At 38.7% G+C, this 23,799-nt stretch overlaps 3 protein-coding genes across 5 annotated transcripts; 2 read left to right on the top strand and 1 right to left on the bottom strand.

Annotated features, from left to right (window-relative positions):
• Positions 1 to 4,668: 4,668 nt before the first annotated feature.
• On the top strand, positions 4,669 to 7,897 carry LOC146522665 (programmed cell death 1 ligand 1-like). The gene is made up of 3 exons (XM_085153600.1): positions 4,669 to 5,549; positions 5,657 to 6,016; positions 6,415 to 7,897. The coding sequence occupies exons 1-3, from the start codon at positions 5,501 to 5,503 to the stop codon at positions 6,609 to 6,611; spliced, it is 606 nt and encodes a 201-aa protein (XP_085009726.1). The 5' UTR covers positions 4,669 to 5,500; the 3' UTR covers positions 6,612 to 7,897.
• Positions 7,898 to 8,300: 403 nt separating this feature from the next.
• On the top strand, positions 8,301 to 13,231 carry LOC146522664 (uncharacterized). Its single transcript, XM_085153609.1, has 4 exons — positions 8,301 to 8,480; positions 9,543 to 9,598; positions 9,696 to 10,049; positions 10,653 to 13,231. Exons 2-4 carry the CDS (start codon positions 9,550 to 9,552, stop codon positions 10,814 to 10,816), a joined length of 567 nt encoding a protein of 188 aa, XP_085009735.1. The 5' UTR covers positions 8,301 to 8,480; positions 9,543 to 9,549; the 3' UTR covers positions 10,817 to 13,231.
• A 3,541-nt stretch (positions 13,232 to 16,772) lies between these two features.
• LOC146522663 (uncharacterized) lies at positions 16,773 to 23,291 on the bottom strand. 3 transcript variants are annotated; one of them, XM_085153589.1, is made up of 5 exons: positions 21,824 to 23,170; positions 19,970 to 20,025; positions 19,518 to 19,877; positions 19,329 to 19,398; positions 16,773 to 19,238 (listed from the first exon to the last, which is right to left on the bottom strand). In XM_085153589.1, exons 1-5 carry the CDS (start codon positions 21,850 to 21,852, stop codon positions 19,136 to 19,138), a joined length of 618 nt encoding a protein of 205 aa, XP_085009715.1. In that variant the 5' UTR covers positions 21,853 to 23,170; the 3' UTR covers positions 16,773 to 19,135. The 3 variants fall into 3 exon arrangements, with proteins under 3 accessions (XP_085009715.1, XP_085009713.1, XP_085009712.1); XM_085153587.1 differs by lacking the exon at positions 21,824 to 23,170 and adding an exon at positions 23,215 to 23,291 and having other exon boundaries at positions 16,784 to 19,398; XM_085153586.1 differs by having other exon boundaries at positions 16,784 to 19,398; positions 21,824 to 23,163.
• Between the last annotated feature and the right edge of the window lie 508 nt (positions 23,292 to 23,799).

The raw sequence follows: 23,799 nt of genomic DNA, 5'->3' as shown, positions 1-23,799 counted from the left end.
TCAGTACAGAGCGTGATGTAACTGGATTGGTTGGTAAAAATCAGTTTAATGGTATATCCTCTGATAGGTTTGTAGCATAAACCTATTCGCTGGAACGTTCAAGACAATTCAGTTACACAGCAAAAAGCATCAGACACCAAGCAGAGCTCTTTATGATTCTCGTATACGAGGGAGACCAACTGGACAAACGCCGTTCCTTCGCTTGACCCCAGTTGCTCTCCTCCGCTCCCTCGTAACACTGCTCTTTTATTGAGGTTACATGAATATACATAGGTTCATGGCATCATACACAGGCATACACATGAACAAAGCTACAGTCTGTATGTTGTGTAGGTGTGTGTGTGTGTGTGTGTGGTCAAGATGTGAACCGCCGAAGACAGGGAGTCTAGCGGTCCATCTAAACAAAAGGCTCTTATACTTAACCAGATACAGAGCAGGTGTCCTCCTATACCATAAATCAGTAAGAGCAGATATAACCTCTCTCCTGCAAGTTGTGTGTGCATGCCAGAGTGCTCTGGGAGGCACACAGAGTCTCCACAGACTACTAAGGATCAAACCTCTACCAACATGACATTGATTCTAAAACTCTAAGCATAAATGACAATCCACTATATAAACCTGACATCCTCGGTTTTAACATAAAACTTACTGGTTGCAACAATAAGTTTTATGGTAAAGCTGAGGGTGTACTGTCCACTCTCACTCGGTCTCTTTAACAGTAAGTGGTTCCTTGTTGTGTGGCTAGCTACACTGAAACAAGAAAACCCACCTATTAACTATAAAGTTCACTTTATAAAAAGGACTGTGTGGAGGTACACACACACACACACACACACATACAGATCCAAATGAATACACCATTTAAGTACACTAAAATACTGTGAAAATAAAACTGAAATACAGACAATTGAAGTAATTGTATTACTGTGATATAGCATTATGTGGATTATGTGAGGAGGTCTAATTGATTAATTTGCCAAAAGAAAAGACAAAACACTTAAAGTTAAAGACTATTGTTTCAGTTAAGACTGAATGAGCACAGCAAGCACAAACCAAAATTCTAACATAGCTTTAAATTGAACTTTGCTGCTTACAACTGTTTAAATGTCTCAGTGTCTCTCTCTCAAATGTCTCTCCTTTCACTGATGTTGAAATATGAACTGTGAGGAGGCGCCTCACAGTGGGAAGGAAAAACTCCCTTTTAACAGGAAGAAACCTTCGGCAGAACCAGGCTCAGGGAGGGGAGGGGCCATCTGGTGCGACCGGTTCAGGTGAGAAAAGGAAAACAAAGACATGCTGTGGAAGAGAGACAGAGGTTAATAACAGATATGATTCAATGCAGAGAGGTCTATTAATACATAGTGAGTGAGAAAAGTGACTGGAAAGGAAAAACTCAATGCATCATGGGAATCCACAGGCAGCCTACGTCTATTGCAGCATAACTAAGGGAGGATTCAGGGTCACCTGGTCCAGCCCTAACTATATGCTTTAGCAAAAAGGAAAGTTTTAAGCCTAATCTTGAAAGTAGAGATAGTGTCTGTCTCCCGAATCCAAACTGGAAGCTGGTTCCACAGAAGAGGGGCCTGAAAACTGATGGCTCTCCCTCCCATTCTACTTTTAAATACTCTAGGAACAACAAGTAGGCCTGCAGAGCAAGAGCGAAGTGCTCTAATAGGGTGATATGGTACTACAAGGTCATTAAGATAAGATGGGGGCTGATTATTTAAGACCTTGTATGGGAGGAGCAGGATTTTGAATTCAATTCTTGATTTACAGTTTTTTTTCCATTGGTTTGGCTCATTTCTTGAAACAGAAATTACATTCTCAAAATAACATGGACAAACCTCCAAACCTCTTGGCAAATGTTCACAACAGAATGGCATTTCTCATTCATTTTATCAAATGGCAAATGCCTTAGTACATGTCTCAATTGTCTCAGTGCATCTTTGCAAATGATTAAGTACAAGTAGCCTACAGTTATACAGTTAGCCCACATGTAGCACATTTTCCAAATGAATAGATCTTGTAGATCTAAACTGATTAGTTGATTCTCAGTCTAATGATCATTCCCTCCAAAACATGTCAGCATGATTTCATTGTATAAGTATGATTGTGTGCTGCCAAACACAGATATATAGAGCTTGGCCAGAGCCAGTCCGATCTCTGAACATGGATAGACAAGGCCAAGCAAACGGACAAGGGGAAGTTCTTCCTCAAGGAAGAGGAGGAAGAAGAAGAAGAAGAAGAAGAAGAAGAAGAAGAAGAAGAAGAAGAGGACTGAGAATGCGTGGTGGAGGAATAGGGGAAAGAGGCCGAGGTGCGCGAAGACACTGTGCTGTCCCGAATGAAATTTGGGCCACAATTATAGACCATGTCATAAACCATGGCCTCACAATGTCAGAGGCAGGTCGTCGAGTGCAGCCTAATGTGCCTTGCTCTACAGTCTCCTCCATCATCCACACCTTTCGCAGGGAAAACAGGTATGTACTCTATGTAATCTATGATGGAATTATATGTTGTATAGGACAGGGCACTGTGCGTGAGGCAAAAAAATGTATAACTTACTGTAGGGATTTTGTGTGCATCTGCCTACAGTAGTAGGTCTATACTAGCAGGTGGAGAGGACTAGTGGAATGTTTTGATACTAAATATGACAAGAAATATATTGAACAAATTACTGTAAACTATGGAATTACATAATTTATACAGTTTAGAGTAGTATTCCAGTCACTGTGCAATGTTGCATTAGGATTGTGGTGAAGTTACTGTGAGTAAAACAATAATACAATTACACTGGTAACTTACTGTATTCTGTTCTTTGTGTAGGGTTGGACGACAACCTCGCGTGGGTGGCAGAGGAAAACTGCTCAATGAACAACAGGAAAGAGAGATTTGTAACATGGTGATGGCAAATAATGCCATCACATTGAGACAGATCCGTGATGCCATCCTTCAGGACAATCATATATTCCAGAATATAAACACAATAAACATCTCCACAATAGACCAGGTTTTGAAGAAGCATCAGATGACAATGAAACACATCTACAGGGTACCATTTGAGAGGAGCTCTGACAGATTGAAGGAGCTGCGCTACCAGTATGTAAATGTAAGTCAGTTACTGGTTGTCTCTCATTATAACCTTACCTGTAATCACAGTAAGCAGTAGTTCACTTATTTGGTTTCAATACCTCCTTTAGCTGATTTCAGAATCAGTATTTGCTTCATCTGACTCCAACAATTTCAACAGAAAACTTCAGTTTACTGTATGATACAATTCTCATTATAATCCTTATTTTGTGGTCTCCCAATCAAATCTATCTAATACTGTAGGTTTTACTGTAACATCTCAGTAAGTCATCAGTATTTCCCACTCCCCTTTCTATCAAAAACCCCTGCAGTACTTCCTCATAGGCCTATCACTAGTTTAGAACCACTGGAGTAGTGGCCTGTAGTATATTGAGCCTGTGGGGGAGAACATGTAATTGTCTAACTGTAGTATATGACTCTTCTGTATGACTGATTGTATGTTCTTTACTCTATTTTAGAGAATAATGGCATTGGAAGGACATGAGACCCCTCACATCCTGGTGTTCGTGGATGAAGCTGGCCTCAGGCCGAAGACGTGGCCGTAATATTATTGGCCACCGGGCCACAGTGGATGTCCCAGGTCAACGAGGGGGCAATATAACTATGTGTGCTGCCATTTCTGAAAATGGTGTGGCCACTCACATCCCCAGTCTTGGCCCATACAACACGCACAAGCTCCTCATCTTGTTGGATCGCCTTTATACCGATTTTATCCCTGAAAATGAGAGAGGTCTCACAGGGCCTCACCTACCCATTTATGTCATTGTGTGGGACAATGTCAATTTCCACCATAGCCCACTCATTAGGGGCTGGTTTGCAACGCATCCAAGGATGGTCATGGGGTTCCTACCACCTTACTCTCCTTTCCTCAATCCGATAGAGGAGTTTTTCTCTGCTTGGAGGTGGAGAGTGTATGAGCATCATGCTCAGGATCAGCCGTCCCTGCTGTCAGCGTGTGACGACATTACAGGAGATCAATGCAGGGGATGGTTGCGGCGTGCACGCCGTTTCTTCCCTTGTTGCATCGCAAGAGAAAGTATCTGCTGTGATGTGGACGAGAATCTGTGGCCAGACAGACAACAGCGTGTAAATAATCAGGAGGGTGAAGACGGTGAAGAAGAGCGGGAGAATGAGTACAGCGACCACTGAATAAGTCCTTGTTTTTTGATTTTGTGTTCATACAATTTACTACTGTAATGTACATTTTCTTTTTACATATGTATGAAACTTTCTTTGCGTGTCAATAAAAAAAATAATAAAAAAAGAAAAAATGGTTATCATTTCCTTGGTAGTGTGAGTGCAATCTGATGTCAAACCTTGGAGGCTACTCTTTTCTGTTGCATATTGTTGGTCCTCTGCCATAGTGACAAAACATCTAAACATTTTGTATGGCAGTACTCCCATAATGCCAAAGGGACGATGCATTATGGGGGCACTGACTATTCAGATTAGAAAGAAATGTAATTTTGACACATGAGTGAAGTGTTTTAGGGGAGATATGAGCTTTTGCAGGTGGACCATGTTGTTGTGATCAACCATCTGGGTTTATTTTGACAAAAGCACCAAGAATGATGAGAATGTCCGATCTGTGTTGAGAAATGAGCCAAAGCTATTGAGAAGGATCTTTGACATTTTGGAGACACTGACTGTTTAAATGAGAAAGGGATTTAGATTGAAGCCTGAGTGAACAGTTTTGGAAGAGATATGAGCTTTTGCAGGTGAGCTATAGTGTTGTGCTAAACTGTAAGAGTGTTTTGCCAAATGGTCTTAGCGTTTTGAGAATGTAATTTCTGTTTCAAGAAATGAGCCAAACCAATGGAGAAAAACTGTAATAAAAAAAAAAAAATCAAATAAAAAGAAACCACACTTCCGTTGGATGAGATGAGCACTTAGCTCCATCATGTGGCATCTATGAATATTGTACTATCATGATAAGAAGTAGGGTAAGATTAAACTGGAAAAATCTCACCTAAGTGTGAAAGTGAAACTGTACAGATTTCCAAATTGTTATGGAGATGCAGCAGAGCTGACTCTGGTGTAAAAAGGAAACCATCTGAAAGAAGAGGACACTGCAGAGGTTGTATTTTACCTTTTTTTAAAAAAAAATAATAAATTCATTCATTTCTTTCTGTAGTAGCATCGCATTTGTTTGTGAGGAGATGTTCAGAGAAACAGATTAAATTTTTTCCATCTATTTAGAAAATGAACCACATCACTACCTTGTATCAGAAAAAAGCATTTTTTTCAGCTCTGAACACTGCAGGTTTTTCTTCTAGATGCTTCTGTTGCTGTGGTTGTAGTTCTTGTAGTTTTGGTGAGTCTGTGTAATAAGGATCATGAACAGGATTAGATATTGTCATCAGTGAATGAAGTAAATTTTCATTTTTGCTGTGTCACTCACAGGGAGAAGATGATCTGCAGGATCCTGCTGCTCATCATCCTCACCTCATGTGTCTCTGGTTAGTTTACAGCTTCACTTTATGAACTCCAAATAAAGCTCAACAACAGATTTGTTCCAGTTCTCAGTGTGTCTGCTCCTCTCTTTCCCTCTCTGTCTCCTCAACAGGATCATTTGTAGTCAATGTGACACAGAGCTGCTATCAGGCAGAGGAGAACCACAACATCACACTGGAGTGGACGTTCACCACCAAACCAGACAGATCCTACAAAACTCTCAACATCCTCTGTGAACTCTTCATCAGTGATAAACTCTCAGTCCTGTATCACGTTCATGAAGGTGTTGAGGTGTCAGAGTCTCAGGATGCAAAGTTTTCAGGACGAGTCCAGAGTGACAAAGACGCCCTCAGAGAAGGACGAATCAGACTTCAACTGTCCAGACTCAAGACTGATGACTCGGGTCTGTACCTGTGTGAGGTGAACACTGATTATGGCTTCAGTGTTGGAAGATGTCGACTCAACGTCACTGGTATCTTTATTTAGTTAAAATATTGCATTTTTTTTTTTAAATAATTGGTTTACAGTTGATTGGTTTATCATGTTTATGTCTGGAATGATGTATGAAAACCTGCAGATTATTATTCAAACTTTGACAGACCAGTTAAACACAAAAATCTTTTATGTATTCGTCTAAACATTGAAGGCTAGATCTGCCGCTGAACTCAAACTGAATAAAACAGGAGCTTCATTTTATAAATTATGGAAGGAGGATTATCCCCTTCAGTTTATGTTTTATTCTACACATTAAAGTTATTATTTTTTGGATATCATTATTATTTTATTGTGATCCATAACTCAAACACTGTGAGCTGAACTGTTATCATTTTGATTCTGATCATTAACGTTAGTGTTTCCATGTTCTTACAGCAGCTGCTGATCAGCTCCAACCTCACAGACCATCAACAAAACCAACAACAAAAATTGGAGGAATGACCGGTTTCTACATTTTCATGGGAATGTTGGCAGCTCTGCTGGCACTGTTTGCAATACTTTTAGTTGTTTTCAGAAATAAAGAGAGGATACAAAATCCTATAGCAGAAGTACAGATGCTGAGCTTCTTATAGTAAAAAACCATCAGTACTGACAGGAACCTACAGTCCAAGAACAACTATTATAAAGAAGCTTTACAAAACATAAAGCCGCAGCTGCAAATTTACTCTGCTGTTAACCATTATAACCAGCAGATGGAAATGTTGGATTGCATTCAATCATGTAGTAACAGCAGTAGGTATTAGTTGGTTTAACACCAGGTTTCTCCTGATTTTAGCAGACTGTTGTATAAACCCAAATAAACTGTAATATTAATATGCATGTTGCTTATTGTTGTGTATTATTTCTACACAAAGCATACAAAGTGTTCATTCCTGTGCTGTGGGAATACCTGTACAAACTAAATAAATGACTGGACTCCATCTGATCAACTGCTGTATCTTCTCAGAGACAATGCAGGAAGCTACCCACTACAAAGAGCCACACTATATCCAGTCTTACTAGTAACTGTTAGGATCTCAGGGTTTCTGCCTTGTACTTTGAATATTGTGGATTTGTAATTTGTTTCTGGAGTTGTATGTGATACTTTTTCTTTTCCTTAGTCCTCTGATGTTTAGTATTTTTCCCAAGTGCCTAGTCCAGTGATCTAGGTGTTTAGTTTTTAATTCCTTGTTTAGTTTAATCAGTTCCCTTTCATTTCTTTTCTTGGCCTGTCTCTGTGTCTCCTCCCTGCATTCAGTCAGTCTTGTCTCCATTATTGCTAACAGCAAATCCAGTAACATCAAAGTCCAAGACTGCAAAACAATCAGAGATGAGAACAAAACAACAAACTAACCTAAAAAAGACAAACAACAAATTGAAATTCTGCAAAAATAATAACTCAAGAAATGAAATGCAATAGAGACTAAAGACATGGAATACAAGAGTATAAAATAAAATAAAAACTCAAACCTCAACACATATGAATCAAAAATTTCAAAGGCCACAATATGAAGACTTACAACAAAAATCAAGAGAACCTGACACGAAGCTTGGATTCTTAAAGCCAAGTTAACTTCACACAACATCTTTCTTTAATGACCAAAACTGAATCAGTCTAGACTAATCAGCCTGAGCTCTTACATGCTGGAGGATTCTTTAAATGTTTAAAGGACAAATGGATTTTAGCACATGGTGATTTATGAGCACCTCAAACCCAGGCACCAAGAAAACAAGTCGAAGGCTTGCTTTTGATGACGGTCACAATGACGCAGTGACTCATCTTGCGGGCGTAATACTGGGTGGGAAGGTACGCTATTAGAACACTTGAATGTAACATAACTTCACAAACTGCATTCCAGTCATATGCAAATGAAATATAACAAAGGTAAACTTTAGCTCCTCCTGACAGCTTCTATTAATAATATTCTTAACCCAACCCTTAAATCCTGTTTGCGTTACAGCTCATTCTGGTCTTAAATGTGTTAAATTATATTCAGTATTACTCAGCATATTAACAAGAGGCCAACCTTATAAAAATAAGATCCAAAGTCTTAGTAAACAAACTCACAGAGACTTAGGGGAAGTAGTTTGGGAAAAATGAATTTCTGATATTTCAAGACCTGGGAAATTATTAAGAATTGACGAGGGAGAAATTAAAATTTTGACCTTTGTGGAATCTGGTACGTCATTGAATAGTTGACTTGTTGCCAACTTAAACAGAAGGCGGGGCTTCAGTGCCTCAGGATTACTGAAGACCTGACAACTACCTGAAATAAGAGGAAACAACAGGAGTACGCAGTTTATTTACTATGCTCCTTTAACTCCTTCTTCATACTTCTCAGGATATAGATCTGTCCTCAGGATCTCTTTACTGTACCGGAGCTGAAGCATCAGCAGCGCCTTGATATCTGTGCGGCTCTAAGTCCAGGGTTGATTCTCAAAATCCGGTTTCCAAAGCAATTGTAAGTTAAACAGTGATATTTTCTGTGTTGTTTTTTTCTTGCAGTGTCTATTTGCACCTTCAGCTTCTGCAGTGAAGGCTGCTGCCTTGGGTCTAAATTGGCTTTGTGATTTGTGTAGACCACTAATTGAGATCCATCCTGACATTTGTTGTTTTTCAACTACATTTTTGTACTTCTATCTTATTTTATCTTATGCTACTTTCTACTTCTAGTTCACTAAAACCTTTCTCTTTGTACTTCATATCATTGGCTTTCAACTTAAACCTAAATCTGTAAATATGTGAGTATGGATTTATGGTCTTAAGGCCACCGATGACCCCAGTCTAAAAGAGGACTCAGACCTCCCATGTTTGTACAGTCTATGCCTATTTGTCCTAAATTCGGGTAACTGGTGTTTTAATTGTTTTTGAATTCACCTACTATGTTGCGCTGTATCTAATATTGCTGTTACTTGAATGTATCTGTTCCATTTCAGTCTGTTTCTTCTATGCTATTGTTTATGTTATTACACATTTGTATTACATCTGCACTACAGTTCTCTGTTCACTGTTCTGAACAGAGAAACAATAACAGATGTCTGTTCTCTGTTCAAGTCCTTACAAATTCTCCTAATAACCAGTCCTGGAACGTGCAAGATTTTCCATCTGGCTCTAGTAAAAGTGGTTAAGAAAGGGAGACAGGAGATAACAATTTACTATTTCAACATGTCTCTTAACAGCCCTTTCAGGAGACTATACATCCTGGGTGATGCCCTAAAATACCCTATAAAAGAGAAATTATGGAGTCACCTTTTGTTCTGTTTATATCTCTGCACAGCGGATAGGAATAAAGCTGTGATTTATTGGACTGTTTTTAATGTGTTTAGCTCAACAAAAAAAAGATCTTTTCTTACTTTTCCAAACATGCTGTGAGTAACGTAGTTGGTTCATTACATGTTGTTTTGTTTTGTTTATATCTTCAGTAACAGTAAATCGTTTTCTAGTGCTTGGGTTTCCTAACAGGATAATGAACAGGATCAACAGTTGCAAGGAATGAATAAAATCACTCTGTCTCCTCTCACAGGGAGAAGATGATCTGCAGGATCCTGCTGCTCGTCATCCTCCCCTCATGTGTCTCTGGTTAGTTTACAGCTTCACTTTATGAACTCCAAATAAAGCTCAACAACAGATTTGTTCCAGTTCTCAGTGTGTCTGCTCCTCTCTATCTCCTCAACAGAATCATTGAACGTGACACAGACCTCCTATCATGCAGTGGAGAGTGGGACTGTCACTCTGGAGTGGACGTTCATAACTGCAACTAATACCCCCTCCAATTTTCTTTCCATCATCTGTGAAAAGGAAGATGATGATAAAGCCTCAGTCTTATATCATTTTCGTCAAGGTGTTGAGGTGTCAGAGTCTCAGAATAAAAGGTTTTCAGGACGAGTCCAGAGTGACAAAGACGCCTTCAGAGAAGGACGAATCAGACTTCAACTATCCAGACTCAGGACTGATGACTCGGGTCTGTACCTGTGTGAGGTGAGCACAGGTTATCACTTTCACGTTGAGAGCTGTCAACTCAATGTCACTGGTAAGTCAACAAAAGGTGAATTCAATCCAAAAGAGTCCAAAAATGCATATTAAAAAAAAAAACATTGCAAAGCAATAAAAACAGTGTGAATTAATCTCATTTGATTTTTAGAAACCAACTAATAATATGTATGTGTATCAGTAGATCCTGTCAGTAGTCTTGTATATATATTTAGGCAGTGAAGCAAATAATTATTTTTAAAACATCTAACTGGGGGAAAAGTTCACCACACTCAGTCAAACGTTTAGACCGAAGAAATTTCCTCAAGGTTCAAACCAAACAGTGAAGTGAGAATATCACTGTACCACACAGAATATACAAAAACAAAACTAATTTAGTTCTGACACTGTTTGGAAAAATTTAAAGTGTCTGTAAAGCAAACTGTTCATAAACTGTATTTCAATGATTTTCTGTGATATTTTTAATATATATAATATATTCAATAATATGATATAATTTGAATCTGTCTGCACAAAATTCAAAGCCCAGCAGAAATAGTTTCTTTATATCTTTTAAGACAAGATCTGATGGCAACTACTATTAATGATAAAATTATTCTCTTTGACAGACTAATAACCTACATTTTTCTGTCCTTTGCACCAGCAGCTGTTCATTCCCAACACAAGAGATCAATTTGGAGTACCCAATCAGACAGATGGGAAAGAGCCACCCTCTACCCTTTTCTGGGACTGGTACCTGTACTGGTTGTGCTCTTCTCTGCCTGCAGACGCCATAATCGACTCAGAAGGCATAAAAGTTTTGTGTAGGTCTTCAATGATGTGCATACTTTTCTCTGCACAACCAGCCAGACCGGTTTTCTCTACTCCTACTGTCTCTAAGTACTGAGACTAAGAGGACTCTCTTGGAGCCATTTCTATCAGCCTTAATTGTCAGAGCATTAGTCGAAAACTCAAGTGAGAAAACCTGAAGAGAAACCACCCAACAGTGTGAATGTTTCAAGTGTCAGGAAACGACTTTGTAATATGACATTCATGTTTTATGTTCATATTATTGTAAGTTTAAATGATGTAACTGCCCTATTTAATGATTTAAACTTCAGCATAACTTAACAATGAGCAGCTTCCTTCTTTAAAAACATTGTTGGGAGTGTGTGAGCTGAGAAACGCTGTCTGCAGGCTGCACAGTAACTGTAACTTGGCCGTGCGCGTGAATGTATGCAACATCTTTTCTGTTTTGTTTTGTTTTTGTCCTGCATGCCATGCAATGCTATTTATCAAAGTCAGTATTATATGTATTTTAAGATTCAGGCATTAATTAAAGACACTTCCAATCTTTTAGATTCCCATTAATTGAAGCATTTTGACAGCTATTTAGATGTTGTGTATCAAAGATCACTGTGAAGAGAAAAACTTAATGAAGTGATTTGTATGTTGTAGAGCTGAGTGACTGCACTGTTAAAAAAAACATCTTTAAAAAACGGTAATATTCCGGCAGCTGGGGCGCCAAAATACTACCGTAAAATAACAGAAAATAACTTTCTCATGAAAATACAGTTATTTTCAGTAATGAAACTAGAGTTTGTTGCGCTAATTTTACATGGGATTCTTCCTTTTTCAAGTGCTTTTAGACATCAAATTAGGAACATTTTAACGTGATCAAACAATGAAATTACCTATAAACAAGGTCAATGAATGTGGCAAAATGAATCATAATACGCAAATGTACAGAAATATACAGTTAACAGTTGTTTTAAATAATAATGGATTGCACGCCCTGGGACAGAGGGGAGGCTGCCATATCGCACCATCGGCCCCTCGCCAGTAGGCGAAGAGTCTTGACCACAGACACAATACCGAGGGTGCCCGAGCCGGGGCTTGAACCGGCAACCTTCTGATCACAAGGCGAACTGCCAACTCTTGAGCCACGATCACCCTAAATAGCAATGATAATAATACTTATGTGATGTAACACAGGCTTATAGGAATCATGTTATATACTTTTCCATAGCATTACATTTGAATTCAACAGTTCAATCTTTCAATCATGATACATTTGTGAATGTATTTTAACAATCTAAATATGCATATGTACAAAAAAATATATTTAAAAAACAAGTAAATTGTGTTTTACTATATTTACAGTGATGTTATGTTATTTTACCTTTGACATGTAAAATCACAGTCTACTTATGTACATTTAATGATATTCAAGAAAGACAGTACAAAACTGTAAAATATACAGTCAGATACTTTGACATTACATTTTTGGAACAGTGTGCACTTGTTTTAACTATGGACCAGTTTCTATGATCTAATTTCATTCACTTTTACAAAGAAATATCTTTATTCCATGTATCTTGATTCCGACTCCCCTGCAGGCTGTCAAATTAAACTCCTACAAAGACATTCTTAATGGAGTCATCTATAACTTTGTCCATGCTCCATCCAGATTTTTCAGTGCCCTGGACCACAGCAAGACCCTGTTTTTTGTGTTAAAAAGCTACAGTTTGGATTTAATGAACAGACTTAGTGTCAACTTTGCAACTGAAAGGCGTGGACACAATAGGTATTTGGGTTAGTGATCTGGTTGCCAATGCTTTTGTAGGAATATGCCTTTAATCTCACAAATGTTCGTCATGACAGTTTGAATGACTCAGTTCTTTACTTATGTTTGAAATGCACCAGTTAATGCCCAATTTAACGTGTGCTGTTCTCATTGTAAGATTGTGTGAAACTTAAACTCTCCTTTCCTTGGAATAAGAGGAGGAAATGTTGTCAGAGTAGGAAGAGGTGATGGGTGGATCACTCGATCGCTGTGACACAGTAGTAAAACTGTCCTCTAACCCTTCACTCAGTCCACTACCAGCTTTTTAAGAGCTTATCCCATTTCTGATCCAAGTATTATTACCAGTGTTTTATTAAAATCAAGCACAACTGAACTGTGTTTCAGGTTTTTAGTCACATCTCTGCACTGAGAGCTCTAAAATGGCTCTGCACCATTTTGTTTTTACGTGCGCTCAGAATAGTTGCATAAAAATAACGCCATACATTATAGACTGCTGTGTAGAATATTCTCCATATGTGTGAGATCTTCATTTGAATTAAAATTGAATTTAAGTAACTTGTTTTCTATAACGGCTTAAGAGTCAGGTTACCAGGGTGCACCCAGAATCGAGAACTGAGAACTAACACTCGGCCAAGTCTCTATATTAGCAGTTTAATGTGTTTTTATTTTATTCTATTTGAATTTAGTTGAACCTATTGGTTCGTTCATATAATCTATTCAAAAATTCTCCTTATTGTGTTACAAACTGATTCTTTGGCAGCAGAAACAGTTAAGAAACGTCCTGAAAATGCAGTGGAAAACCACTGAACAGTGAGTTAACTGTGGCATATAACAAATTCAGGTTAATCTGATGCAGGTTTATCTATCTCTGTCAGCCTTCAAAATGCAAACCAAAACTGTTGAGCATGTCTGTTGAATCCAAAAAAGCAGCAGCTCCTTCCATGCTCACTTCATGTCCTTCTAAGTTGTCTTTTTGACAGTCAAGCGACATAACAGCTGTTTCCACGCCCAGTGTCTCAAGACTGGATACCTTTAACAATGTATGGGATAAAACAGCTATCCATAAATGCTAAACATACATGAAACTATAAAAGTTGAGAATGATTCTTTTGTGTTCTGACTTTGCTTCTGCTGCTTTTATTTATGCTTGGGATACACTGATAAACATTAAAGGTTCAATGGAGAACCCCCAAGAGACTGAAAAGGGGAACGAGAGCTGTAGTCCAGGTGAAACTGAGAAGGTACCGGAGGCTAGCTTCCTGGCTGTGGGGAGACTCCCGGTGCCAGTTCCTCTCCTGACATTTGGTGCTGATGCGACCCAGGCCTCATGGCTCAAAAGCAGTATCCTCACCCTGTGTTCATCATCTGTTTTATTGTACCTGCTATTGTACCTGTTATTGTACCTGCATTATAATCAATCTGGTCCTATTTGGCCTTTTAAAATAAGGCCAATATTTGCTAGTGGCCAAAAAGTAATGTTCGAAAGCCTTTTCACCATGAACTCTGTTTCTGTTAAAGGCAAAATTATAAATAAAACAGATTACATATACATATTTCAGTAGTAGCCTACTATGTGCGCAAGACAGGCAGTAAAGAAAAAGACCCAAACGCAGACTCATAGGCAGAATGTCAACTCAATGCATCTGTATTTGATGAGAATGGAAAGTAACATGAACTATAGTGGGAACATATATCAACGAAACACACCAGGAAGAACATGGGGGAACGCACACAACTATGAGGGAGAATGTGACACAGGACAAAGGGAGAAGCTGGTGTAAATACACAGGAGGATAATGAGGGAAGTGAGAATACACGGGGAACACAGCTGACACGAATTAACATAAAGTCACAGGGGAAACACAACTAGACCCACCAAACATGGAAACATGGGACTTTCACAATAAAACAGGAAATGGAGGAACATGATGCAAGAGTGGAGGAGAGGCAGACAAGAGGGAGTGAGGGAACACAAGGGAGAGAGAGCAAACTACAGGCTGGGGAAACACAGATAAACATGATGGAATGAAACACAAGGAGGGAAAACAAGGCACAAGAACTCATACAAGCACATCAACACAGACACACAGAGGGAGACACAGAGGGCAAAGAATCAAGGGGTCAATCTAATAAACAAACGCTAAACAGAACTACCTAGGCATTATAGAATTAATTCAAGACTAACAAAGTGGACTTAAACATAAATCATAATGCAAACTGACAAAAACACAAGAAAACTCAAAATGCTGGTCAAATGACCCAGGACCATGACAGAACTGGTGTCTGAACTGGATTTGTATTCATCCTAGACACAGCGATCCAGCTTACGAATTGGTGGTAATGACCTACTAAGCGGGCTAGCAGGTGCAGGAGGGCCAACCTGAGCCATACTTCCTGGAGTGATAACTGCTAATAACGGGCATTGAATGGATTAATAGCATCCGAAGTAGGTGGAGTAACTTCTCTGAGATTTCCAGTAGGTTGGTTATAAAGCACTTTTTTTCAGCCTTAATCATTTATCATAGCATATTTAGAATAATTGTAGTTAATTAGTGTCTTAAAATAGATTTACAGTACCTACAACTAACTTTGCCAGAATTGTGGATAAAACAAATACAATCACCATTTTATACTAAATAGATCTTGGTGCCAGTCCATAGTTTTTAAATCCCACTCTCTGCCCTTGCAGATAAAACAGTGCTCCACTGTGTCCACAAACAGCGGACAGTTGGTAGTATTGCAGGACAAAAATGGTATTTTTTTTACCCATCTCGAGCCAAGATCATCTATCTATGGAGGAAGAATTAAGATAGGAGGAATGAATTTGAGGACTTCTTACCCATGTTTTGCCATGGCACGTTTATGTATACTTCGGAAAGGGGTGACATCTCTTCCAAAGGTTCAGTTTAGTGGCATCTTGTAGAGAATCCTTCACATTACACTGCTGCAAGATGAAAGCTTTCAGAGTACAGACAGCTACATGTATTTTTGATCTGGATAGGTAAATAATGCCGCTGATTAGGAGACGAGAACAAGAAAGCAAAGGTAAGCACTACAAAGCTAGCTTAAACGTTTTACCACACATAAATCTTCCATTTTGTTGACCTGTACGTTTAAGGTCTAGGGCCAGAAAAGTTCTGATACTAATAATTTGTCACATTATTGTTTTTATTATAACAGTAAAGTTAACTGACTATTTTTCTGTTGCCAGATAAATAATTTCTACAGTTAAAATGAGACGGCACCGAAAGCTGGCATTGCTGGAGAAGCAACGATTGGTGTGATATTGACCTGTAAGGTAGGGTTAGGAGAGGTCTGCTCACATGTGCAGACAATCAACGCTCTTCTGGAATAAAAACTGATTAGTGCATCCTATAGCATAGCAACTATCAGGCATTTTTAGCCCAATAGGATGTTCAGAGGATGGCTGGGGGGCAAAGAACTGTGGTATTGTGTTTGTTTGCTGGATGGGTGTTTCCAAATAGCTAAAATGTCTTGTAAAAGTATAGATATAATATATAGAGACAATTATAAAGCAATGTTTTGTTTAAAATTTAATTATTTAGCCTAATGAAGTACATTGAATTCACTCAAACCTATACAGCTCAGCAATATAGGTCACAAGTAGGCTCCTTTCATAATATGCCACCACTCTGGTCTTAACGTAAACATTTAGGATAAGTATGTATAAAAGAGCAAATGGGCTTCGTATTTTATCAGTTTTGTGTGCATTTTGGATTTGTTCACTTCACACACAGGAGGCCCTGTAGGGCTGGGGTGCATTGTGTGCCGGACGACCAATACTAGCAATTGGGACAAGTAATGTCACCTCTCTGGTGGAGAAGTTATTGCATTTTGAGGTTGCGAGGTACCGGCTTGATATAGTCAGGCTCACCTCAATCCACAATTTGGGCTCTGGAACCAGTATCCTGGAGAGGGGCTGGACTCTGTCTCAGTCTGGAGTTGCGAGACTGAGACAGACTCCAGGTACTGGAGTGAGAGGCGGTGGGCTGGGGCGGGTATCCTAGGCTTGCTGCCTGTATGTTGGGGTTTCTCCTAGTGGATGAGAGGCTTTGTTTCCTTGCCTTCAGGTTGGGGAATGGGTCTGTGGTTATGCGCCAAGTAGAGGTTCAAAGTACCCAGTCTTCTTGGAGTTCCCGGTGGGGTGCTGGAGGGTGCTCCACCTGGGGACTGTGTTGTCCTACTGGGAGACTTCAATGCTCATGTGGGCAACAGCAGTGAGACCTGGAGGAGTGTGATTGGGAGGAACGGCCTCGCGGATCTGAACCAAGTTGTGTGTTGTTGTTGGACTTCTGTGCAAACCACAGTTTGGCCATGACGGACACCATGTTCAAACATAAGTTTGGCCATAACTGCACGTGGGAGTGTGTGGGAGGAGTTTGGAGAGGCCATGAAAAAGACTTTTGGACTGCCTCAAAGAGAGGTAGTGATGCTAACGCGGCACTGGTCCCTTAAGCTAAGTGTTAAAGAGAAACTCTCAATTTACCAGTCAATCTACGCCCCTACCCTCACCTATGGTCACGAGCTGTGGACAGTGACCGAAAGAACGAGATTGCGAAGGGTGGCTGGCCTCTCCCTTAGAGATAGGGTGAGAAGTTCGGCCATCTGGGAGGGGCTCAGAGTAGAGCCGCTGCTCTTCCGAATAGAAAGGAACCAGTTGAGATGGTTCGGGCATCTGACAAGGATGCCTCCCGGGGTGGGTGAGGTATTCTGGGTATGTCCCACCGGGAGGAGACCTGTTTGTGTTATTCACTCTGTTGTGTGTCCCCACAAACCACTTTTCACAAACAGAACTCTTGCATCCTTTTTATTTCCTTGAAATTTGCAGCTTGGTGGAAGCTAAGTACTCTAACTGCTCTTCACAGAAATTTTTATTGTCCTGAATGTACTCAGTTTTACAAGCTTCTATGACTAGTCATTTTAAAGTTGTCTGTAAAAGTTAATAATAAATACCATTTTAGTTGTCATCATTGTGCTTGTGACTTACCATGTGAGGCAGCTTGCTAAGTTTACCGCCATTCTGGCCGACAATTCCAAGACTGGTTTGGTGATGGATCTTTTGTATTAAAAAAAAGTATGACAATTTTTTTGGTCTAAATGTAAAGTTAACAAAACTGACAACTAAAGACAAATCTGTTTTACCTTCTGTGTTGTAATCTTTAAAAATTTTCATAAATTTGATCATTTCAGTACAACGTCAGGAGTTTGTTATGAGGTGTTGCAAAGTTCAGTTCAGTTCAGTTGTATTTATACAGCGCCAAATCACAACAGCAGTTGCTTCAATGTGCTGTATATTATAATAAAATAATACAAAGTGAGCTCACACTCAACTAAACCCTCTTTGAGCATGTACTTTGTAACAATGGAAACATAAAACTCCCTTTAAACTGGGAGAAACCTTCTGCAGAACCAGGCTCAGGGAGGGGCAGCCATCTGCCACAACTGGCTGGTTGACAACAACTATAGCCAGTTAGAACCAGTTCAAAACCAGTTAAAGTGGTTCTCCAGAGGCCTGGTAATGAACTAATCATGTGATTCAGGTGTGTTGACCAGGGTGAGATCTAAAACCTGCAGGACACCGGCCCTCAAAACCTGGAGTTTGACACCCCTGATTTATCTAAACAACTGCAGCTGTTCCCATCATGCCGCAGTGTTTTTCGACAGAAAGTGTCACCACCATTGTTTGTATTGTTGATCAAAAAGATCGATCATTTTATTTTATGAAAGCAGAGACAGAAGCTGATAGCAGAAAAACTCAGCAGAATCAAGTGTTAGATTTTCAGTGCTGAGAGAGAAAAAGTTATTTCAACACCAACTAAATATTCTTTAACTAGAATAATGTTACGATTAAGAGTTGGCGTAAACAACTTTGTTGCTTTATATGTACACATTCAGTGTTTTATATATTTTAAATAATTATCAAACTCCTGTCCTTCTTGTAATACACCTTGTAAAGTAATAGTACCAAACATGTTAGATTACACTTGGTATTATAGACCTCTTTAAGATCTTCTGACCCTTTGATAAAATGATTTGGACACACACATACACAGAAGAATCATAACTTCTTTCATATAAATAAGGACTTGTTTACAATATATACACATAAACATTAACTTTAGAAAAAGTAAATTCTACCTATGGTGATCCGTAGTCAAATTATTAGGAGTTCACTGTAACACTTGGAAATATTTTAACAACTTGAGTTCAGGCACATTTTAACCAGTAATAATTTATATCAGCTGATGGGAGAACAACAAGTGATTTCAATCACTCTGCATGCTTAATGGACAAAAGTTAAAGATTCCTCATACCATATCTGACAAAAACAAATGTTAGAACCAAAAGAGGAAGGAAATATTATTAATGATATACGTGACAAGAGCTTTGAATGTTTCCATCAGTGTTTTTGATGATGGCTGCAGACTGCAGACAGTGTTTCTCAGCTCTCACTGAGGTTGATGCTCCCGCAAATCTTCCACTGCAGACCCAGCTGTTAACATGACAATCTTTGGAGTTCAGGGAAGTCATGTCCACACTCAGAAGATGATGGACGTGGCTTCTAATGAAGCAGCAAGGTGAGTGGCATCTGAATTATTCAAGTTGACTACTGCTTCACTGCATTCGCTGCCTAGGCGGTGACTGTTTAGATTTAGGTTATGTTTTCGTTTTATGATTTTATAACAGAGTTTGATCAATAAAGCTGCTGCTGGCAGTATAAGTAAAGGATACAGGTTGAGCCATCCTCGACTCTCTGGTTGTGTGTTCACTGTTGGACTTGGACGTTTGGGGTCATCCGAAGCTAACAAAAAGGACACAAGATGCATTTCTTTAATGTGAATAGTTAGTCTACATACCAACCAAAGTAAATTATCCCAAGGTTCAGGCCAAATTTGATACTCATTCCACTAAAAAACTTACCACTGATACTGAGTCTACATCTGGCTGAGCCAAAGCCATAATCTGTCTTCAGTTCACACAAGTACAGACCCGAGTCATCAGTCCTGAGTCTAAACAGTTGAAGTCTGATTCGTCCTTCTCCGAGGGCGTCTTTGTCACTCTCAACTCGTCCTGAAAACTTTTCATCCTGAGACTCTGACACCTCAACACCTTCTTGAACACGATACAGGACTGAATCTGTATGCTCAGTTATCAGTTCACAGAGGATGTTGAGAGTTTTGGGGGATCTGTCAGGTTTGGTGGTGAACGTCCACTCCAGTGTGATGTTGTGGTTCTCCTCTGCCTGATAGCAGCTCTGTGTCACATTGACTACAAATGATCCTGTTAAGGAGACAGAGAGGAGCAGACACATTGAGAACTGGAACAAATCTGTTGTTTTATTTGGAGTTCATAAAGTGAAGCTGTAAACTAACCAGAGACACATGAGGTGAGGATGATGAGTAGCAGGATCCTGCAGATCATCTTCTCCCTGTGAGAGGAGACAGAGCAAGAAAGAAAATCTACAGTCTGACTCAAGACATCACTCATGACAATATCTGATCTGGTTCATGATCCTGATTGGAAAAAAAAACCATGATAGTATCCTCTAAGAAAAGAAAACTCACTGAAGTTTATCACATTTCTATTTATTTAATTTTTTTAGAATTACATCATGCTTTTAAACTACAATCAAGAAACATACTGAGCCTACCAAATACTACACCAGCAAGAGCTGCTATGCAATGGAAACATATGCCATGGAGAACAGTTTGAGTGGAATTTGTAGGAGATAAGAAATTTCACCAACTGAATTGTTGCAACGATGGGATCTTATTACAGAAGCTCTTTAGAACAAACCATTGTTTCACAAATGTTTTTAAAGGCAGACTCTATGGCTAGATGCTTGATTTCATATACGTGTGACTTAAGGGTTGAAAAACTTTTGAGTGCCGTCTTTCAGTGTTAAAGAGATATGATGATTACTTCCAAAACCCGCCCTATATAGACTCATCCGGTCCAAAGTCAGTGTCCTCCTTAGCCAGGGTTATATGACTGATCCAGAAGCACTACACTTATGTTAACCAAATAACTGATTTGGATTTTAGTTGGAGTAACAAATCAGCAATGTTGGTGTTAAACTTTTTTATTGCTAAACCAGACTTAATTTCATATATAGCTATAGAAGGCTAAGATAGGTGTTTAGCTGAGGAAGCACAGTTGCCTGGACCCCCACTAATGCTGCTGACTAACACCCCCGCCTTCATTCATCCAGTCACATGTGAAATTTTCAGGGTGACAGATTGAAAAACATATGAGTCACTAAGTCACTCTGTTTTGGATAAGCTCCTGTGAATGGAGTTTAATATTTTGTCAACACAACAGCATCAAATTTTATTTGAAAAAAAAGAAAGAAAAACCATTAGGATGTGACCTTGATGTGTGTTTTATTTCTTTTCTGTTTTATTTCAATAAATCGCCATTAGTCACTCTTTATTTTCACTTTGAAACAATCATTCAAACTATTGACAGCTACACATTTAATAACAATGGAAAGTTTACTTAAAACAATGAGCATTATTTTTTTAGAATGAACATTTTATAATATTCTCTTTTGCTGAACACCTGACTGCAGTGCACAAGGTAAGTTGTTAAGGGCTTTAATACTGAGCATACTTTGGAAATATAATACACAGACAGTAAACACATTGTCCTTCCCGGAAGTATATCTGTTCTTTTTTTTAACACCAATGGAAGATGACTCAAATCCTTCATTCTTTCTGGATGAGTTTCTGCAGATAAGTTGTATTGTTGAACATAATAGATTTGCTGGAGATGTAATATTTAGACTGAAAAATGAAGAAAAAAAACATTTTCTGTTGCTTAGAAATGAATAGTTTTCCAGCTGTATTTTAATTAAAGGTGAAGGCTTATTGGCAGTTAATATTACAAAATGTCACTCTTTCCTATGTAGGTGGTTTGGTGTGAAAATGACTCAGAGGATAAAAACATCGCATCAGGTGGGCGAGTCACATCAAAAATGATCAGCAGATTTTGTCCATCACAACTCTCTCTCAGTGGCAATTTTGCTAAAAGGAAACCCATTAATGAGCACACCTGTGATCTTACTAGGTTTTCAATGCATATTAACCAGAAGAGGTCACCACAAGAACAAAGACACAAAGACTCCCCCCCCCCACACACACACACACACAACCTTCAAACCTATAACATTACCACCAAACATACACACAAATGAACAAATGTAAGGATAAAAAACTTCAGCTCACCATGTACTGGATATTTTCAAGAATAGCATTAAGTGTGGACGTGTCCAAAGTGATAGATGAGGTACTTTCAATGTTTACAGCAGCATAGGACAAGTGGTGACAGGTCTTCAAACACAACTAAAACTTGTTGTTGGTTAGTGGATGAGGGCGTATATAGGGGCATACACCTTTTATTATCACTGGAGCTTTCGTGAAACACTCCACAAGGCTCAGTGACTATTTAAGGCTAAATGCACTGACAGCTGGGAGCTGCTTTGTTTTGCCAAAATAAAACAGTTTGTTTTGGGAATTAAACACAAGTCAGCCTCCATTAATGAAAATACTTGCTCTCCCTGTGCTTAGTTTTAGCTAAAAACATGCTGGTGGTTGCTAATCAAGCTCTTAACACGACATGAGCCTCCACCCTCCATAGCAGGATATATTTACCCGCAGCAAAATGCACTTAAAAAGCAAACTAAAAAAGGCTCCTTCAAGGTTGATGCAAAGGCTACTGTAAAGTTTTAAAAGAGCTATGTCGCTCTGTGGTTGTGTGCAAGCATGTGTAATCTGATGATTACATCAGATTTATCTTCATCTTTAATATTACTCTGTAATTTTACAGGGACTAATATGATAAAGGTCTAAGGTGGAGGCAGAATAATTTCTTACCCAATATACTGTGTAAAAGCCACACAGAAAAAAGTCTTAGTGAACAGCTGCTTATATAAACATATAAAGCAGATATGTGAAAAAGAACTGAAGGAGAACTGAGGAAGGAGAAACAGTAAATCTACCCAGCTGTCATGTTGTTAAGTTAACTTTTTTTTTTCTCGTTCATTCCTGTCAGGCCAGTTTTCCAATCTGACCATGATCTCTCTCAACATAATTATGTTTATAGATCCTCACATCATCATCTGGGTACATATGTATACATAAATAAGTAAATCTGTTTTTTTTGTAAGGGTACTGACAATCCAAGTGTTTTTCAGATATGTTCAGTTTGACCCTTGCATTTAAAATCAATGTCATAATGTTTTAATACAAAGCAAATTAGCTATACATCATGTTTATCATCAACATTATTTCTTTTGATTTTTCCCTCACTGTTGTTTATTTTATTCTTTACACACATCATGGCCTTAAAATAATGAAATCTAATGAAATGAATGAAAATTCCACCACTTTTTTTTATCATTCCTAAAATAACATTTATTTTGTACTTAAACTATTCCTGTTTTTTTTTTATCATCTTTAACTTTCCAAAGATGAAATGTTAAGATTGCCTTGCTGAAACTTAGCTAATAGCTACAATTAAAACTTTAATTAAAATAATATCCTAACAAAATAAATTATGTAATTCTGTAGATATTTCATGAAACAATTTCTCTTCAATGAAATTGTTTGAAACTTACCAAATGTTCATCACCACCGTGCTTCAGTCTGCAGCTCACTTTCTTCTGTGCGATACTGCGCAACCTCTGTGGATTTTTATGTTTTGCCTGCGGGTGCCGACACGCCTTCATCGTTTATACTCCGTTGGTTGAACAGAAAATGTGTTAGTTTAGAGTCCAGCTCCTCATGACTTACTTTTAACACTTAGCAATGTGTTATTTAAAGTTTGCTGAATTCTATACCCATACACACTAAAAAATGCTGGGTTAATTTCATAACTCAACTTCTGGGTAAAAGCCTTAGGTTAATAAGTTGGGTTAGTTTGACCAAAAATGGGTTCAAAAATTGTGATTTAGGAGTTGGGTTGGCAATGTGCTGGGTTCTTTAATGGCCTCCCCGGCTTGAATAATTAGGTTGGGTAGCTTTGATGAGATATTGGGTCAAAATATTACCCAATTGCTTGGGTTGAAGATAAGCCTCAGAAGAAGCCACATCATTTTTCACAAACTGGCATTTTCAACTAGACTGTGACCAGATCAGACATCACTGGGCCACTACTATGAAATAAAAAACAGTAAGTAAAAAGTGAATTCTAACAGTCTGAA

Source organism: Neolamprologus multifasciatus, chromosome 3 (genome assembly GCF_963576455.1).
Source record: "Neolamprologus multifasciatus chromosome 3, fNeoMul1.2, whole genome shotgun sequence".
In the NCBI taxonomy this organism is placed as follows: Eukaryota; Metazoa; Chordata; class Actinopteri; order Cichliformes; family Cichlidae; genus Neolamprologus; species Neolamprologus multifasciatus.
The sequence above is the reverse complement of the archived record's forward strand: the minus strand, read 5'-3'. Positions and strand labels throughout refer to the sequence as shown.

Bases quoted from the DNA above. Each gene is read 5' to 3' on its own strand.
- LOC146522665 (XM_085153600.1), top strand. From the start codon at position 5,501: ATGATCTGCAGGATCCTGCTGCTCATCATCCTCACCTCATGTGTCTCT. The intron at 5,550-5,656 runs GTTAGTTTACAG...TCTCCTCAACAG, and splicing joins CCTCACCTCATGTGTCTCTG to GATCATTTGTAGTCAATGTG. The intron at 6,017-6,414 runs GTATCTTTATTT...ATGTTCTTACAG, and splicing joins ATGTCGACTCAACGTCACTG to CAGCTGCTGATCAGCTCCAA.
- LOC146522663 (XM_085153586.1), bottom strand. From the start codon at position 21,852: ATGCTATTCTTGAAAATATCCAGTACATG. The intron at 20,026-21,823 runs GTGAGCTGAAGT...CTCCTCTCACAG, and splicing joins TTGAAAATATCCAGTACATG to GGAGAAGATGATCTGCAGGA. The intron at 19,399-19,517 runs GTAAGTTTTTTA...CCTTTTTGTTAG, and splicing joins ATGTAGACTCAGTATCAGTG to CTTCGGATGACCCCAAACGT.
- LOC146522664 (XM_085153609.1), top strand. From the start codon at position 9,550: ATGATCTGCAGGATCCTGCTGCTCGTCATCCTCCCCTCATGTGTCTCT. The intron at 9,599-9,695 runs GTTAGTTTACAG...TCTCCTCAACAG, and splicing joins CCTCCCCTCATGTGTCTCTG to AATCATTGAACGTGACACAG. The intron at 10,050-10,652 runs GTAAGTCAACAA...CCTTTGCACCAG, and splicing joins CTGTCAACTCAATGTCACTG to CAGCTGTTCATTCCCAACAC.